Below are 19,158 nucleotides of genomic sequence, written 5' to 3'. Positions count from 1 at the left end.
ACCTTACGGCCTCTAGCGTGAGCACATTTTTGTTTCTGCTGTCTCAGGTTCACAGGCAGTCTATCTTGCAAATGGTGGGACAGAAGATGGGATGGTATGAACTGTAGCTCCTTCATGTATGGGAGTCTGTCCTTGGACAGACAGATTTGCTACAGTCTTTGAGTTGCACATTTTAAAAGTATAAACATGAGTTAAATGTTCATTTGTAAGACTGGGGAGGCTATTTTATGTGTGCAGATATAGATACCTATCAAAAAATGATGGGATCCTATGCTGATGTTACCACTGTAAACTTTTTTTGAAGGAAGAATTTTGTACATTCAGAGTTAAACACATTATACATCAAGATATTCAAATGCAAAGATTTTTTTGATGTATGCTTATGTTCCTTTCCAGTGTATAAGGTGGAATGAGAATATGTGTAAGCATTATGTAGCTTGAACATGAAGCATGTTGCTGAATGCTAGTGTTTCCTTGAGAAACCAGCCAACCAAGGTCAAGATATAGCAAAAAAATACTTTGGAGTATTTTGAAATAATGGATAGCTCATTTATATTTGTTGCTCAATCAGATCCTGAATTTCTTTGCCATTTCTTAAGATGGCATGAAGCCATCTTAAGACACAACAAGCAAATTAGGGACTAGTTTTAAAAGAAGCTACCAGAGCAAGTTTAGAAGGGAACGCTTACAGGGAAGGCCTACTTGAAACTAAACTAGTTTGAAGGATGCTATGTAATTCTGTTTATTACCAACATCCCTTATGTGCAGAATCTATAAGCTGTATATCTTATTTTCTTCCAGAAAAGTAGTTTCAGTCATGCTTTCTGTTTTGTAATACTTAGTTGTCTTTTTAAGAGCCATTTTCATAGTGGTATAACCACTCAAATAAGCGGAGATGGGAATTACTTATATGTGTCTCTTAAAATAGGTGCTTGGGTTTTGGGTCGAGTTAGCTGCTGTAGACTGTAACTTGCATTTTTACATGTATATAGAATAGTATGTGGGGTTTTTTTGAAGGCAAATGCCTTTCTGATTAAAGAAAACTTTGATTTGCCTAACCTTTGTGAGGCAAGTGTATTTAATACACATGGTAAAACTTGGAACTGCAGGTTTCATTAAATTGAAGTTGCTTTTGAAAAATAAAAATAAAAGTTTAAGCATCATAATTTTAGATTGCAGAAATGAAGAGTTTTAATCCTAATTGCTAAATGAAGACTTAAAAAATTGCCTTCCAGTGCAGGTTAGGAATTTTATCTCTTCTGCCATGGGTGGGAATCTTTGGAATGTGGTTCATTTCCTGCTCCTCAAATTAGGGGACTTTCAGTTTTATCACTGCTGCTTACAAGGCTTTTGATTGTTGTAAACTTGGTGAAGAAAAAAACAAACTAAATATCCAGAGAAGTGCCTTCATCTGGACTATGCTTCTATCATAAGCACCCTTTTTAAAGTACAGATTTGCAACTTTAAAACTCTGCAATGTCTTGTAACTTCCTATTTCATTAACTGCTAACAAATCTTACTGAAAAAATATCTTTGGATAAAGCAGTATTCGATAGGCTTTTGCTTTTCCAGTTTTTCTGGGTGTAAGCATACACATACAGGCACACGTATATTGTCTTTTTTTTTTTTGCCAAAAGTTTTATTACAACTATATTTAATATATTGCCTCTTGCTATTAGTATAACTGTTGATTTATATTTTCTTATTCAGATGATGTACAAACATTAATAAAAAGTAATTAATTGTGATCTAAAGGTACTTAAGGTCAAGACTGATAGGGAAAAGCAACATCCTTTCTAAGCTTGTAATAGTACTGAAGAAAATAGGTTATTTACAATCCTGAAAAATAATATCCCAAAGTCTAAGGTTTTAGCTTCTCAGTATGCAACCTCACTGTGGTGACAGATTTTTCTTGCCGTTGAGTTCTCAGGCACTTGAACATTCAAAGCATTTGAAGAAAAAGGGTCGTGTTCTCCCTTTTCAAAAATGCTTGCTGCCTCCAAACATTTACTTATTAGTCTTAGTAGACATCTGTTGTAGTAATTTCATTGCATTTCTGGAGGTGACCAGCCCTGTTCTCATTCCTTCCCTCCTCTCCCTCCCTCCTCACCCCCACTCCTACCTCCACCCCGGTGTCAATTTCCTCATGAGCTGTTATAGTGCTAATACTAAATTCATTTGTTGTGAGCCTTCTACAGTTTTCTGTGGGAATGGGCAAGGAGTGACTTTCACACTAGTACCTGTCTGATTAGCTTTGGGGTTAAAACTGTATATATTGTATAGCATAAGAACAGCTGTTCCCCTTTTAGATCTTTATGTGCTGCACATCTGCTTTTTCTGTCTGTCTGTCTCCGTGGTTTTGGTGTGTTCTGTTAGATTGTAAGCTGTTAGATTCTGAGCTCTGCTAGCTATAAAATTAATTAATTGTGATGTTAATATATGCAAAGTTATATCATGTGAGAACAGGACTTGAAATTTTTCACAGCTGGAAGTATGGCCTTTTTTCCCAGAAGGTGTTGTGTAAGGTTCCAGGAAGTTTTGATAGAATTGGCAAAAGAGGACAGGAGTCCCAAACTTTCCAGTCTTGCTGGTCTGATCGCTAACCATGCTATTCTCAGAGGAAGCACTGTCAGCTGTTAACATGGAAATAGTACTACAGTCTATAGTGCTTCCAGTGGTATTCTAGTACTATAAAGTTTGAGTCATGCCTGATACTAGTCTTTAAAATAACAAAGGAGTGGGAGGGGAGATACAGTAATGACTGAACAGGTACCTAAATTTACATAGATGTATTTCTTTATGTGAATGTAAAGCTTGCTTTTGTGTATCTTGGGTTCATTTTCCTTAGAATACACAACATTGCTGTAAAATGTAGTACCCTGGTGTTACCAGTTTTTAAAAATTGTTTCTCTAGCAAGAGAAGATACTTACCCCAGTTTCTCAGAGGAACCTAAAGTATGAGATGGACACCCAAACAGTAAAGCATATCTAAAACCATGTTAATTTATTCTTGTGTAGATTCCTTTTTAAGCATTCCTTTTCTTCCCTACCCTTTTCCTTCCACCCCAAAGAAAAACAATCTTCAGCTTAGATGCTGTATTCTGTGTATTCAGGCTTTTTCTGTAACTTTTTGTATTATTATTCTTTCAGATAGGTTGGTTATAAGAGACACTGCTGCAGTCTTTGAACTCATTATGTGGGAGGATGCAGGTTCATGTTAGAGCCACTGGGCTTCTTATACAATTTAAACTCCATGCTGTGGGAAAAATAAGTCAGGCCATCCTTTTGGATTGTTTCTATACTGCAATTATGGGAACTTGGCAATAAGTCCATTAGCTTCACCTACCCTGTCTCAGTTCAGCTGCAGGCAGCTCAGTGCAGGCTGCCTTACTCAGCTTCTGCTCATGCGGTTTTACTAGCACGTAAAGGCAAGTCCAGCTCAGACATTATCTGTGTTGAAATTCTTTAGCAAACAGAAGGCAAGGGATAGTCTCAGATGTTCTTGAGCAAGATGATTCTACCTGAGTGCAGGGGGAGTAACTAGTAACCAGCAGAGGAGCAAAAGAGAAACAGTCCTTTGCTTTTAAGTTGTCCTTGAACCTCTAATAAGAAAATGATAGGCAGCTTTTTTATTGTGAAAAATATATGCACCTAGATTAAGGGTCTGTGTGTGTGTATATACATGGTCTCTGATTTTATTTTGACAGGAATCTTTTGATCCTACTATGCAGCTGCATCTTGTTCATCGTGTTCCACGTACCATTCCTCCTTACCTCTCAAAAAATGGATCAAGCCTTGGAGATTTGCTAATAGGCTTCTTCAAATATTATGCCACAGAATTTGAGTAAGTAATAAGCTCATCTTCATGTTTTAGAATACGCAAAACTTTGATTCCTTCTGTTCAGTATATCAACACTTAGCCCTTGAAGAGAAAGAATAGCAGTAATGCAGGAGTGGTAGCTGACGGAGAGGAAATGGGTAAAAAGACTAAAGGGTAACAGGAATGCTGATAAAGAGTGTCTGACATCTTTTGCTTAGCCAAGCATCCTATCCTGTAAAACAGCTGCCAAAAGTTAGAGAGCCTTGTCCTTTAAAAATAGCTGGATTTTGTTATATTACACTGTTCTAAAACTGCATATCCACGTGTGAGAAAAATCTATTCTTCTTGGTTGTAGTTTAAGGTATTGACTGTGATATGAATTATTTGAACCTTAATAGCTGTGCTTGTCTTCTGCCACCCTGGGTCAATGGAGGTAACTGACCAGGTGGGTCCCTCCTTTGACTATAATATATATCAATATATTTCACACCTACTGAAGAATTCTCCCATATATAGCAGGTTCACCAACCTTGCTGGTTTGCTAGAATCTGCGTTTAATTTTACAATCTGGACTTTTTTGTAGAAGAGAAGGAGAAGCTGAAGTTGTGAGGGCACTTGAGAACACTGTAGGTGAACATTTTGCCAAATTGTCACTTGTGAATTTCTTATAAGAAGAGTCCATATACAGTATCATATACAATTGTCCATATACAGTATCAAATTGTCATATTTCAGTAGGCTTAAGGATTTTCTAAAGAACTTGTTGCTGAGGCAGTTGGTTCATACATGTTGCTTTCCTGTGTACATGCATCATATCCATTTCCCTGAAGGAGAGTAAGATGTGTAACTGCTGGCCATTCATTATAATTTTTGAAGTATTCACCTTTTACTTCAATGTAAGAAGTGAACAATCATGAAATCCTTGTAAGAAAACATCTCTGGGGAACGTGTAAGCTAAATCCATATGGTCTGTGGCAATTCATGAACTAATTACATTTAGTGCATGCTTAAACCTGATTCTGAGAGATTTTCACATCAAGGATTTCCCTTCAGTGATCTCTGCAGATCAGGAAATGCTCTTTTTGTCCTAAAAATTTCTCCTGAGTTTCTTCTGTCCTTTCAGCTGGCAAGGTGCTGTTTGCTAAACAGGTAAATTAGAAGACATTGCTGGGCATATCCTCAAGTTCCTGATTATGTGGGACACTAGATGCATCCTCCACTACTTGTCTGTATAACGAGCTGTTAATCTTCTCATATATGAAAGTAAATATCTTCTCCCTTAAGTAAAAAGTTTCTGGTTTGCCTGTGTAAACTAGTAGAGAAGATCTTGTCCAAATGCAGGAAAAATACCTAATCTGACTTTTCCAGTTTGCATGCTTGGGAACATAGTTAAGAGCAGATTTCTGCATAAGTCAATAGCTGGTCCAGGAAGACTTTTTTTTTTTTTTTTTTTTTTGCCTGCTATTAGACATGAAGGGTATACCAAGAAGTATGAAGACTAAGAATGCTGCAATATCAGTACTTGAACTGATAGTAATCTTGAATATTATTTTTCATGATGATCATAAATGAGGAAAGACTGTTACCTAAATTTTATCACAGAGGCACAGCAGAGCTTCTGCTTAAAACAAAGCTTGAAAAAGAGGACAATGAAGATAGCATAGTTGCTGACGTCAGGGGAAGAAAAGATTTTTAAAAAACAACCAAGCAAAAAAAGAATACCTGGCATGTTTTTCCAGTGTTAAGTATTTAAACATTTGACTGGTGATGTTCTGTTTTTTTTAAAAAGAAAAAACAACAACAACAACAAAAAAACCCAAACCACAGAAAACCTTCAACACCACCAAAAAAACCACCACACAAAAAAACCTGTAAAAACCGCCATTAGAATTCCTGTGTTGAGTATGTTACATAGCTGAGAAGTTACATCAAGAAATGATGCACCTAATTCAGCAACCTATATTATTTTTAATTCTCTCTGCTACAGAAATAAAGCTTAGTCAAGTATAGTGTTTACTTGACTGTTTATCCCTGACAACTATAAATCCTGTTGGAAAGGAGGAGGATGTGTGTCTGGAAAATACTGCAATTCTGTATAGTTTCATAAAAACTGGTAATTGACTGGAGAAGAGAAACCCAAATTAATGCACATTCTGGGGAAAAGGTGGGCAGAACACAGTATTTAAACATTTTTGCGTGTGTGTGGTAGCCAGCTGATGAGAACGAGTACAGTATCATGCTATCCACAGTATCTGTTATTTTGCTTTAAGGTTGCTGATGGAAACAATGTGATAGGTGGGATTGAGGATAAGAGTTAAATACATGCAACACAGGGCTCTCTTAAGTTCTGCCTTTCATGGAAGAACTAATAGTTTACTCCTGAATGCGTTCAATATTTTCACTGCTGTAATCAATATTTTTTTTCCATGTTTGCTTTACCTGTAAAACATTTACTAGTGTTTTTATGTGCAGAAATTTTGAGATTATATTTCAAATACTGTGACTATTAAGTTAGGTCACATTTAAATGACCTGTACCATGCCAGTGAACTTTCACTATTGAACTGTAATGCGTTTGATTAAAAGATGATTACTAAAGAGAATACTACTTCAGTTTTCATATAAGTGACTTCTGTAGATTCCTGTTGATGGATTAGGACACAAAACAACGAGGTTTGATACACAGGATCTGTTTTGGTGAAAGAACAGCATGCAGTTAAGAATGATCAGACCATGTGTGAAGATCACCGTTTTGGACAGAATGAGTCATTGACGCCACCTGCCTGGAATGCTTAACTGATCCACTATGTTCGTGTATTGGTCAGGAAGATGAAGGGAAGATGGAGATATGTTGTTTTAAACTTTGTCCTCAGTCTAGCAAAGGCCAGTAGGTATTTCAGTTAAAATCTGTATTTTATTTTACTTGATGTAGTGAATAGTATTTAAAGGCAGGGTGGGCCCAAAGAATAGGGCTTGAAGGAAGAAACAGGAGCAGCACAAAGGAAGAAACAGGAACCTTGCAACTGCGCAGCCATGAATAAGTTTATCTCCTTGCGCTGTGTTCTTTTCCCTTACACTTTTAATCTGCTTTGTCTGTCTTACAGAAAATTGCTGGTTACCATATGTTTATACAGTGCACGTTCCACAGTCCTACTCTGGGATTTTTGGTGTGTCAATAAGAAGTAATTTTTATCCCATGTCATAAGTTACTGGCAATGTGATTTGGAAATTGCTACATATATTGGATTTACACACTACATATGGCAAAGCTTGATTTGCCGACATGGTTTTATAATCAGCTTGCCCTAACAGTTCAAGTCTGCGTGATGTTGTGCATGAGACAGCTGGCTAAAAGTATGCTTATAACTCCATTTTAACTTAAAGTATTTCAAACTTTCAAAAGTCTGCTGATCACAGAGTGAATGTGACCAAGTAAAAAATGTATGGAGGTGTTCTCAAAAGAAAGCATTTGGAAACTGGTCCATGTTTACCAGGCCCGCTGGAGAGAGTGTCTGATTTCATTTCTGCAGCTGTGAGTGAAGGCAGCAGGTTTTCACTTGGCTGTCTCTGTACAAAGCGAGACCTTGAAGCATGGCCTTGCTCCCCTGAAGCTACTGCTAGGGAACCTAGAGACTGTCCTTTGGGACTGCACTTCTCTTAAATTTATTGTTTCAAGTTACGTGACAGTTGTTTACGATCATTCACTTGATTAAGTTGTATTTGGTGGACATGAGAAAAGACTGGTTACATTATTATGGCAAAGTACAAATTACAGTTGCTCACAGCTCTCTTCAGGGTAGAATTGCTCAGGAAATAAAGGGATCATTTTTAAATAGTATATTGAATTAAAAACACTTGCAATTTGTATGCATTTTAGTGTGTTTGTGCAAGTGGCTTTGGCTTACAAGAACACTTTGGAAAAGATAAGCTTTTTAATCTATTTGTAGAGTATTCATACACACTTAGACCTGGAAATGCTCAGTCTTTTTCTTTCAAATTCTTGCCTTCTTCTTGAGAAGCACAGACCTAATGTGGGCAGTGACACCAGAAATAACTGATAATTGAAATAGCTATTTAAATGGTTATTGTTAGCTTATAGATTGAATGTGTGTATACAGAGAATATTTGCCTTGGGTTGACAATAATGAAGTTACTGTGTGCGAGCCAAAATGGTTAAAATCGATACACAAATCATTTGCTATTGGTAATTAATTTCTAATTCAGGCTAATTTTGGTATCAAGAGAGGGTAAGTGAAGATTTCAAACTATTAGATAAAATAGTTGTTTTCAAGTTTAAATTAGAAGCTGTTTAAATAGCTAGAAATGTCACCTTTTTTGTTGCTTTTGTTGCTAAACAAGTGTATTATAAACGCATTTATTTTTTGCTGAGGAATCTAGCCAAGTATAATGTAGAAAAAAAAAAAAGTCAAGAGAAGAATTACATGTTTGAAGTGAAACATAATGCCTGGTTTAACCAAACACGGATCAAATACTTTGTTGCGTGATTTATTTTTTTTTCCCAACTGACCTAGTTCTCTCTGATTTTTAAATCAGTTTTTAGAAAAAGCAGAAGAGTTGAGCTGTCAGCTTCTTCTGCTCACGACCAATGTTCTTGAGCTGCAGTTTAAGTTTCTTTGATGCTCTAGTCTCATACTTTTTCTTTTTTGTCTTTTTGTGGAGTTGTTTTTTTGAGTGATTCATCTGAGTTTCTTGATAAGCTTGTGTTGATGGTAGTTTATTAAAAAGACATGATAGGAAAGTATTTCGTGCTTCACGCTATCTCTAGTTCTTGCAAAAGTAGTCTGGTATGGGAATTGAGGAAAGGGAGAGTGATGGGTTAGAATGAACACTTTCGTTTGTATTGAATGCTGGAAATTACAATCACCTGATTTTCTAAAAAATATATCTCAAGAAATCTAAATATACACAGTAGTGGGTGAACAAGTAATCTGAGGTATCCTAAACTATGCTTCATATGCTGTGTTCCCCACCATTTTGAAATAGGCCCTATTCCTATTCTTAAATAGAAGAATAATGTATGTGTTCTACAGAAGTGTAGTTATTCAAACATCTGACTTTGGTAAGTGGTTTTAATCATGAGTTATATCCAAGATAATTTGTAGAATTACAGGCACGGATTTTTAGCTGGTGTAAACTGTCTTATCACCACTGACTTAATGGAGTTATGACAGCTGATCTGTGGCCTAGGGAGCACAGAGTTCTTCCAAATTTAACTGATGAATTGCAACTGTATTTTGATTTACAGTTGATATTTACAGATTTACTGCAGGTGGCTGATGCACCCAGCCAAGCTCCTCTCTCTTTGCATTATGTCAAAAGATGGATTCAGTCAGGAGATTGCGTCAGGTGTACACAACACCAGTAGAGCTAGCAGCACGCTACTCAGCTGTTTCTAAGCCCCATTTAGTCAGGGCATATGGTGACGTGTGGTCGGTGATCCAGGCGTTTCGCTGATGTGGTGCTTCCCTGGTTTAGTTAAGAGCATCTGAAAACTGGCTGGGTAGGTAAGAACATAAAACTGTGAGTGCTTCCTTTGGATTCCATTCCGTTTGGCATATTGTTGTGCCAAGCATCATAAAGATTATAAAGATGCTTGGCACATGGTAAAGATTGCCCTATAAACTGCCTGCTGTTCCTGTTTCAGTGTGGTCATTTCCTATGGTTTTGTTCTTGTAAAATTGTGGGCAGAAAGCAGTAGGATATCTTCAAACGCATTTGAGTTGTTGTTCTGTTGTTACACTTGTAGGAGATCTAAAATTCAGCATATGCAAAGTGTTAGCGCTTTCTAATAACAGGTTCCTTACACCAGGAATGCTGACCTGTAAGCCAGCTATCTTTGCATATCTTCATATATATTGTTGAATATTTTTTTTAATGGACTGCAGTGTGTGACTTCATCTGCACTTAAATTCCTTATGTTCCTTTTCTCCCCACAGAAAATTCTGAGAGATAGATTTGAGGCTGTAATTTCTTAGAAATTATAATTTAGAAATAAATGTGGGTGTCTATATTAGAGTTGACATTGTTTTTGAAAAAAAGTACTCTGTCATGACTATAAGTTACTCATGGATACCTGTAATGTTCTGGTTTGCAGACGTTTTTGTAAATAAACTTGTATTTGTGGAGAATTTTTCTTGTTTCCCACCCATCATTCCTTACTCATATAGTGAATTATGGAGATTAGACTGTTACACTAAATTACTCATTATTATAAAGTGCCAGGCTTATGACATAGCAATTTGACAATTTTTTAATGAAAACTGGTATTATTAATTTAGAATCAAGAGCTAAAAGTTCTACAAATTGTTTTTCTCTTCCCTAGTTGGAGCCACCAAATGATTTCAGTTCGTGAAGCCAAAGCTATTCCGAGACCTGATGGTACTGAATGGAGAAACAAATTTATTTGTGTAGAAGGTAAAATGTAAAGCTGCATTATCATTTTTAACTGTTAAGACACCAAATGCATAAATCTGTCAATTAGACATTACCTTGGTTGTGTTTTAATAATGCAAATGTGTAATATATTTATGTAGAAAATTAAGTTTAACCAGTGTAAATAGTTCTGGAAGCAGTCCTGCCAAAAACATTTGAGAAGGAAGCTTTAAGTTCTATAGTGTTTAAAAATAGTTCTCCTGACCTTTTCTTCAAGAGCACTCATTGCCCTGTTACTTTTGGAACAGGGATTAGGACTTTGACAGGGAATGGCCTTTATGACAGTAGTGTGTGTTTTCCTCCTCTGCAGAATTAGCCGTCAGTTTTGCCAAGATTGAGCTTCTGAAAAAATGCAGCAGGCACATACTCAGATTCCTCTCTAAGAATATTCCTTGTTCTAGAAATGTTCTGGCATCCCAAGTCCTAGCAGTGACTAGATTATCTGTATATCGGTCCCCTTGTGGCTACTATTTTTGGCTCGCTTGTGTAGGTACAGTTTCTGCTGAGATTGTATGATCCCCTCCAGAACTACCCAGGCTACCTTTCGGGGGTGCAGGTCTCAGCCTTCTTAATGCAGGCGGAACTGGGCAATAGCATTAGACAGGGAAGCTGCTTTTGATGCCTTTCAACTGCCATGGGGAATATATGTGGAGAAGATGAATAGCTAGCATGCGTAGAAGATGAAGCTTGGACCAGGGAAAGAGAAGATAGTAGGCCAAGAGAAGGATTGAGATGTTAGGAGAATGCAAAGAGAAGTAAGGAAGGGACGGAGAGGTGCAGTGTAACTGGAAGCTGTTAACACAAAGAGATAAGAAAGGGAAATGAGAATCAGAGTGCAGCAGGTGAAGGGGAATTGATTGGACAAGGGACCTGGGATAAGGAACCGAAGTGGAATGAGAGCACAATTAGAGGTAGCTGGTATATGACACTGGGGTGAAGAGGGGAGGTTTGAAATGGGAGAGGTGGCCTGGGCCCTGGCTGTAAATAAATGGAGGCTATTAGGATCAGGATATCAAGGGCTGAAGTCTTAGGATAAAAAAGGAATAGAACTTGGACAGGAGCCAAATGGTATGGAAAGCCGTATTAGAGACTGGGAAGATTTTGCTGGGGGAGAAGAGGGATAAGGCAGAAGTCCTGTGGCTGGAACAGACATTCCTCAAGATTGCTGGGGGTGTGAGTGCACCCACATGTGTGTGCATGTAAGTGTGCATGTAACTTCCTGCATCTGTGCTGCTCTGTGCCAAGAGTAGTTACCTACTGGTGGTAGGTGATGTAGCCTAAAGCTTGGCCGTAATCATACGTACAGCAGTGCAAAGCCACATGATTGGATTCCTGCTCTTTATTTGACTTTGGGGGGGGGGGGATCAACTACCAGACATAGGGGGAAAAATACACTGAAAGACGACTGCATGCTTGACTCTGCAGTCTCAGAGCTGAGAAATGTGAGAATTAGAGTATCTGCACAGCTGAAATGATTTGGGATAGCGCAGTGCAGGCATTGCCAAGGCTCTGGTCTGAATGTGGGAGGTGGGAATGCTGGGCAGCTGTGTCTGCTGCTGTCACATGAAGCTGAGCCCACTGTGTGGCGGGGGGGGGGGGGGGGGGGGGCGGGCTGTGTGTTTCAAGCTCTCAATTTTTTTATGACATTACAAAATGGTTGAGTAATTAGGCTTTCTTTCTGTCAGGTTGGAAAATAGAATATCAGCAAACAAAATAGGCATTTTAGAATTTGTATTAAATGGGCTTGATTACATACAGCTTTTCCTTAAGAGTGCATCTTGCATTTGTACTGTTAAAGCAAAATTACCTATAGGTGACGCATCTGATTTCTTCATCTTACAATGTGCTTCATGACTTTATTAAGAGCCTCACACACTGAGTTTTTGCTTCTAAGTTGGAAGGGAAAAATTAAATTTTCTATTTCAACTCAAAGTAGCCTTCACGTTTATAACAGCTGTTAAGTTGAACAGGTTTAACGAAGTATGTAGATAAACTTTCGTGTACTTTGGGAAGAAGCTTTTGAAAGCTAGCTAAACATGTCAAAATATTCTGGTTTCCAAGCCTTTGTCAGATTTTCCAGTTAGCAGACTAAAATTTCAGTAATTGGTATTATTGCATGTATTTTTTAATATTTTAAATATATTTGTTGATAGATTACACGAGTCTATGCCTGCAAGTTGCCATAATTCTGCATGAAGCACTGTACTCAGGCTTGCTCAAAGAAAAAATGGTGTTCCGTCTTAATTTTTATTGGCCTTAAGACTGATTTTCACTTGTATTTCTGCTGTTAGAGAAACAAATATAGTAGAGATGCTCTTTTCAGACAGTTTAAAATCTGGCAGGCGATTCTCATTATGGGGATACAGAGAACACTGCTTTTAGCTCACATTTCTGAACATTGCTGGTCAGAAATTCTAAATTGCTAGTGACTACTCTGGTTTCATTCACTCTCCTTTGGAAAAAGACACAGTTTGGAAAAGGTAGAAACATGGTGATTTTGTGAGACAATTAAATTGATAGTAATTTACGGAAACAGGACCAGAAGCTGTCTAAGCTGCACCTGATTCATGCTTCTACTTTAAAATCTTTCAGATCCACGTTAAAAACAATTTCTCAGGGCTTGGTTGCAGCAGGTCCGAAGTTTTATGATTTCTTGTATTTTCATTTGAAAAGACAATCCCCTTTAGCCTTTCCTTCAAGCATCAGTGTTGAAGTTGTATTACCTTTTTCTTTTAATGTTCTTATCTCTGTGTGTGAAGAAAATAACTTATGATGGACTCTCACTGTCTAAATAGTTAGAAAATGTAGTGGTGTAAATAGTAGCTGATTGCAAAATTATTCTTGCTGCGCTACAGGGAATGAGTTTGTCTTTTGACATATGCAGGAAGAATAAAAAGATGTGAGTCAGCTTTTGTGACTAGAGTACCTTTCTTCCTGCTGACAGTTTCAGAAGATTGTACAGCTTTGCTTTAAAAAATATCTCTCTTGATTTAACATAAAGTATGTAAAGGTACTAGCATTAAAGAGACAGTTAACATATTTAGGACACACAAAAGAAATAAGGTACTGCTTCACATAGTAAGGGACATGGAATTCTTAGTGGCACCAGGTCACTGTGTCAAATTATGTAACCGACTTTAGAGGACTATGTACCTTTTTTATTTGATTGCTAGTTTTTTGTTCTAATCTAAGTGTATGACACATTCTAAAGTAAAATAAATCTTCCTGTAAACATGCACTGAAAACTTGATAGATAGTTTGAAGATAAACCATTTAGAAACCTACCAAATATAACATTCATTGCATGAAACTATTTCATTGCGAATTTAAATAGCTTGCAGAAATAAAAACCCAGTGCCATGGAACATGTTCCAAATTTGAAGTCCCAGTCTCCATAATGCCATAAGCCCTTCTGATATCTGTTTATTGCTTTATTTTACTATGTGTTCCTATCTGAATAAAAGCAATTAATAACCAACAAACAAAAAAGCTACCCAATCTAGCAAATACTTTTGTGGTTTTGTGGCCCTTAAGGATTTTCATACAGTCTGCTACTGTGAAATATACCGTGTTACTTAAGCAGTTCCCTAGTAAGGCAAAAAAGACTATAAAATCTGTTTTGTAGTGCATTGTAATGCATAGTCTATGCATCATTATTTGTTAGTATTCATTGCTTTAACGCTGGCAGCCCTATCAGGAGCAAGGAGTACTTTCTTAATCTTTCAACAAAAAAAAAGTTCCAAAGTATTAATTAAGTTAGCAAAAACAAAGGGAAAACATCACATAAATTTGTAGTCTGTTAGAAGGTGGAAGCTACAGATTGTTAATTTATTAATAGATATGGTAGAATAGGTATGAACTGATAAAATACATTTTTACAGCAGTGGATACATCTTATATAAAAAGTTATAGTAAATATTTTACTATACATGTATTTCACGGAGAAGCTGCTGAGTGAGATTAATCTAAAGTGAACAGTTTAAAGAGGGACGTGTGTAGGAAGTTTCAAAACATTTTAACATGCAAAACCATATTCTGATATGTCATCACAGACTATTAAGCTGTATCAAATAATTACTGATGCATAAATTCAGCACAACTGTAGTGTGCTTCAATAGATATAATAACCTGCCTTTATTATGTATTACATAATACTAGACCATTCAGGGTTTGGGGCTTTTTGTTTTTTTGATGAATGTTATGTAGAAATAAAGATTGAGAAGCAAAGTAGAATCAGCCACTCAAAACAGCCTTGGGAAACAATGGTATGTTGACTCTTCTGGGTTTTGTCTGATGACTTGCTCAGTGAAGACAGCCTAGCTCTAGGTTTTTTTTAATGCTTTGAATGTTTGTGTTTGATCTTGCAGAGCCCTTTGATGGGACAAACACTGCTAGAGCTGTACATGAAAAACAGAAGTTTGATATGATCAGAAGTGAAATTCTGCAGGTAAAAAGTACATTTAGTTTAATTTTTCCAGTCACTTTGGTTTTCATGATAGTTATATAAATGCTAGTCATTGAACCTACCTGTTTCTCATGTTTGTGTTATGAATATTGTTATACTTTGTACTATATAAATAATAGAAATGTATTTTTTTTAAAAAAATTGTGGAGAATTATTTACTAAGAGTAATTAAGTCTAATTATTTAGTAAGAGTAATTAATGTCTGCCATTAAGCATCAGGCTTAAGTTGAAATGGATACTTGAAATAGTAAACCCTTTGTCTTAGATTTTCTTTTGTGTGCAAAATTCTAATGCTAGTTAATAGCTTTAGAATTACAACGTTTATCTTCATTCATTATTTCTTCTTACATGAATTTGACGAGTAATAAACAATGTTTTATACTTGTTCCTATCGTTTTTTTATAAATATCGCCACCAATGGTTTTCTGCTGGTTTTTGACAACTGAATTAAATTGGTACTTTTCTTTAGGGAGACCACACTCATAATTTTAGAACATGAGGAGTTCAAACTGGAGCTTTCACTGTTCCAGTCAATGGAGGAGGCAAGGGCACTTTGAAGCAAGCAAAGATTCAGGCCTTGGTACCAACTCTCTTTTATGCTTGTCTCCTATCATAGGCATTCCATTTGGAATTGCAGCTCAAATTCTAGTTTCCTGAGATCTCTGACTGTTCATAATGTAGTTACTGCTAGGGACTAGTGCGCAGAACTGGCTTCCAGCTTAAACCAGACTCCCCTGTTATGCTGTCGTCGGAGGCTCCTGTTTACTCCAGTTAATCAATTCCCTAAATATCTAGAGGGCTTCTCCAGCAAAAAAGGAAATCAGTGCCAGATACTTGCAATAAAACAAATGCTACAAGGTGTTGCCTTAGTGAGAAAAGGAATACTTTTTGCTTTGCAGTTCTGTTCAGAATGCCAGTTTCCTTCTATAAGTAGAAGGAAATAGAAGGAATAGAAGGAATCATGTTAGCATACAAAATACTGAACTGTTCACATAATTTTACGTAAAATATTTGGTTTTGTGGATCTGCTAAAGCAGTGGTTTACGAAGTAGTCTGGCTCTGTCACTGTTCTGCAAAATTAGAGTGAACTTCTCTTTTCAGAGTTTTCAATTAAAAAATTGGTTTCAAACCTGTGTGGTTTTCTGAAAAATGTAAAAGTAGTTTGATCCTCGCTGTCCGGAAGCCTACATACTAGAGTGTTATGGCCCTGTAAAAATTTCCTCTTTACTAGGAACCATAAGGAATGACAGTTGCTTAAAACTGCAAGTACTTATTAATATCTTGCACTTTTTTTTTTTTTTTTAAGAAGCCTAAGGAATCTGTTTGTCTCATTGCCTCTGAGAGATTATTCTTCCTGTGGCTTTCATTACACATGGTGGTTTAAATGAATTCCTTGTAAAGACAGAAGGGTCACAGCAGTTATTCGCAGGTTCATGGCCTAACAGATATGACAGATGTGTCCTGGAATTCACACTAGAATACAGATGAAAATTGAAATAATCTATTTTAAAGACACAATTAGTTCTGGAAATGTCAAGAGTATGACATCTTGTATCAGTAACTCTGATGTGTGAATTTCAGCCAGTTATTTTGCAGTCAGAATATCAATGTAATGCTTAAAGAATGTTAACATCTCAGTCTCCACAAGTCCACTGTCTTCTTGAAAGGCTGTACCTTCCTCAGTATTTCATAGCATTTTGTGTACCTTTTGGATTTTTTCTTCCCTTAATAAACAAACCAAAACAAACTCCCTCTCTTTTCAAGAGGGGAAAAATATCAACCTTATTTTTGTGGGTCTGTGAGTTTTACTGCTGACAATGGTATATAAGTATTAATGCCAAAAATATTTAGCCTGTTAAAACTTTGTACCTTTTTCCCCAGACTTGGAAGATATTACGAGACAAGAAAGACCTGAACTATGTATTACCTTTAAGAACAGTCATACAGAAAAGATAACCAACTTCTTTCACTTTCTTCTTCTTGGATCCTGCTGAAACAAAGAACAGTATCAAAATCAAGAAGCAGTTACCACATGTTTTTTAATGATATGTTTTTTTCTGTAAACTTTTGTTAAGGAAATGTTTATAAGAAAGATTGCATATTTTATTATTGAAATTTGTTAATATAGCTGTTCATTCAAAGATATGTTTTCTGAAAATGCTTGTATTGTTGACTTATAGAAGAAACTGAAACAGCAAACCACAAGAATAAATCCATTTTAAGGAAAGTATGGGGATATAGTGACTTGTTGTTTCCAGTATCTGTGTAATCATTAATTCAGACACATTTAACCATGAAATAAAGACATTCAGAGTCAAATAATGTGCATGTCTGTATATATCCTTAAGGCATTGCTTATAGTACCCACTTCTTGATGAACAGCCAGCCTATGTTTTACATCTGTTTAATTGCAGTAAGCACTTTTGCTCAACTGGGCACTTTCCAGTTTTATTTCCCTTTTACATGGAACAACAAGCAACAGTTTATAAAAATTAAGGTAGATTATGGTTGGTAGTGTCCTAGATATCAAGAACTGTAATCAAAACTGGAATTTTCAAGCAACAGGTCTACTGCAAAGATGATGAAATAAAAAAGGACAAATCAATATACATAAACGCTTCATATTCATATGGAGTAGGCAAGATACTTCTTAGTGCTTCCTTTTATGTATTTGAAGTAGTAGTGATGCCTGCTTTGGGGAAAAAAGGGGTGGGGGGTGAAGAAAAAAAAAAAAAAACAAGAAAGAAGAAAAAAAACCCACCCCACAACCCTACCACTGCTACAACAATAGGCTGGACTTCTGTTTTAATTATGTGTAAATATTTGTAAATGGCTCAGCTACTGTAAATTAAATTTATAAAAGTAACCTTGAAAATTTTAGCTTTTCCAAAATAGAGTTGTGAACCCTCTTTTAGACCTGCTGTAGCACAATTTGTGCCTCTCCTATATTTGTTATTGAAGACCAATTCATTGTTAGAACTGTGCTTACCATTGATGTCAAGTTCATATTCTCATTTTTTTTAAGTTTAATATTTTGTATGGTGTCCAGTGGAATAAAGTTTGTATATGGAAGATACAGCTTACTTTTCAGTTTATGTTACTTTGTACTGCATATTTAAAATATTTCCTGTAATTAAGTAGAAAAGGAAGTGCCCTGTAAAAGTAAGGCCCCTGTTGCAAGTCATAAACTTCTGTATGACTATTCTGCATGGCATCTGTGTACAGGTAAAAATTTCAACTACTGGCATTTCTATCAAGATTGTGAAAACCCTTGTAACTGTGTAAAATAACAAGCATTAACTCTTCTCGGGCAAACTCCAGAAACTGTAAACTGTTTGCCTGCTGCGAGGTTACTTACTACGCACTTCATCATGGTCTAGTCTGTGTAAGATTTTGGCTTGCTTCTTAAAAGAGCATCCTTCTGCAATCTTAACAGTCTTGCAGTTTTAATCCGACTCCAGCATTCCACTAAAATGTTTTCCCTCCATGCCTGTGTTCCCCATCACTGTCCTTCCTCTTTGTGAGATGGGAGATTTGGTCTCAGGGAAACATGCCCTTTGACCTGCTTTATGTAAGATGGAAGCACAACTTTTTAGTACAGGATGATGCCTGGATCCAAAGATGCCTTACAAGACCCAGATGGATTCTAAGGAGAGAGGAGGTCTTCTCTTTTTTAAAAAAGGTGCTGGCTATCTGGAAAATGTAAAACTTTCCCAACACAGGATAACTAAGAAGGGACATACGTGTTCAAAGTTGGCAAAAATGTATTTCAAGTGAGCTGGATGCAAGGCACAAAACTTTATGCATGTCTGTCTCTTAAGAGTTTGCATTGCATCACCTAAGGTGTCAACATATCTCACATCTTAAATTACTGCTTTCTGTTAAAACTGCTTCAGTTAAAACATTTGTGGTACCTCCATGCAAGTCCGTAAAAATTGACCCACCAACTCAGTGGTCTTTTTAATACAAGCCAAGATCTGTAACCACAGTGGCCTGTTTCTTTCAAAAGAATGTTTTTGTGTTTGTTTGTTCTTTTTTTTTCCCTCAAGCTTATGTATTTCTGATAAACTACATCTATAACCAGAAAGTTTAGATGGTACTTTTCCCCAGCTGTTTGGGGACAAGCCTGTTTGTTGCATCCTCTCTGACAGTGGGGAGCTCCCCAGTAGTTCCCTGTGTTGGCAGAGCGAGGTGCGAGGTGGTGTAACTTGGTTCAGGTCGTAGCCAAAGCAGCTGGTGGGTAATCCGGCAAGAGCACGGGAAGTGGCAGCGCCCTCGCATACTGAAAAATAATCTGAGAGGTTTGGAAAACAAATTTCACCAGATGTCATATTGTATTATTCCCCTGTCAAGGCAAACAAGAGCAGCACTGTTTTCCACGGAAGTGCCAGACAAATGGGATGACGCTGAGCGAACATAAT

The 19,158-nt window shown here is 36.8% G+C and overlaps 1 protein-coding gene across 3 annotated transcripts in view; it reads left to right on the top strand.

Annotated features, from left to right (window-relative positions):
* TENT2 (terminal nucleotidyltransferase 2) overlaps positions 1–17,456 on the top strand; it is a 46,612-nt gene extending 29,156 nt beyond the window's left edge. For all 3 annotated transcript variants that reach the window (XM_074165805.1, XM_074165807.1, XM_074165806.1), the window contains 4 exons: positions 3,708–3,844; positions 10,163–10,254; positions 14,640–14,719; positions 16,619–17,456. In XM_074165805.1, the coding sequence (XP_074021906.1) occupies positions 3,708–3,844; positions 10,163–10,254; positions 14,640–14,719; positions 16,619–16,693 (384 nt within the window). In that variant the 3' untranslated portion in view covers positions 16,694–17,456. The remainder of the gene's footprint in view (positions 1–3,707; positions 3,845–10,162; positions 10,255–14,639; positions 14,720–16,618) is intronic.
* Positions 17,457–19,158: the final 1,702 nt, after the last annotated feature.

Source organism: Numenius arquata, chromosome Z (assembly GCF_964106895.1).
Source record: "Numenius arquata chromosome Z, bNumArq3.hap1.1, whole genome shotgun sequence".
Lineage (NCBI taxonomy): Eukaryota > Metazoa > Chordata > Aves > Charadriiformes > Scolopacidae > Numenius > Numenius arquata.
Note: the sequence above shows the minus strand (reverse complement) of the source record. Positions and strands in the feature narration are given on the sequence as shown.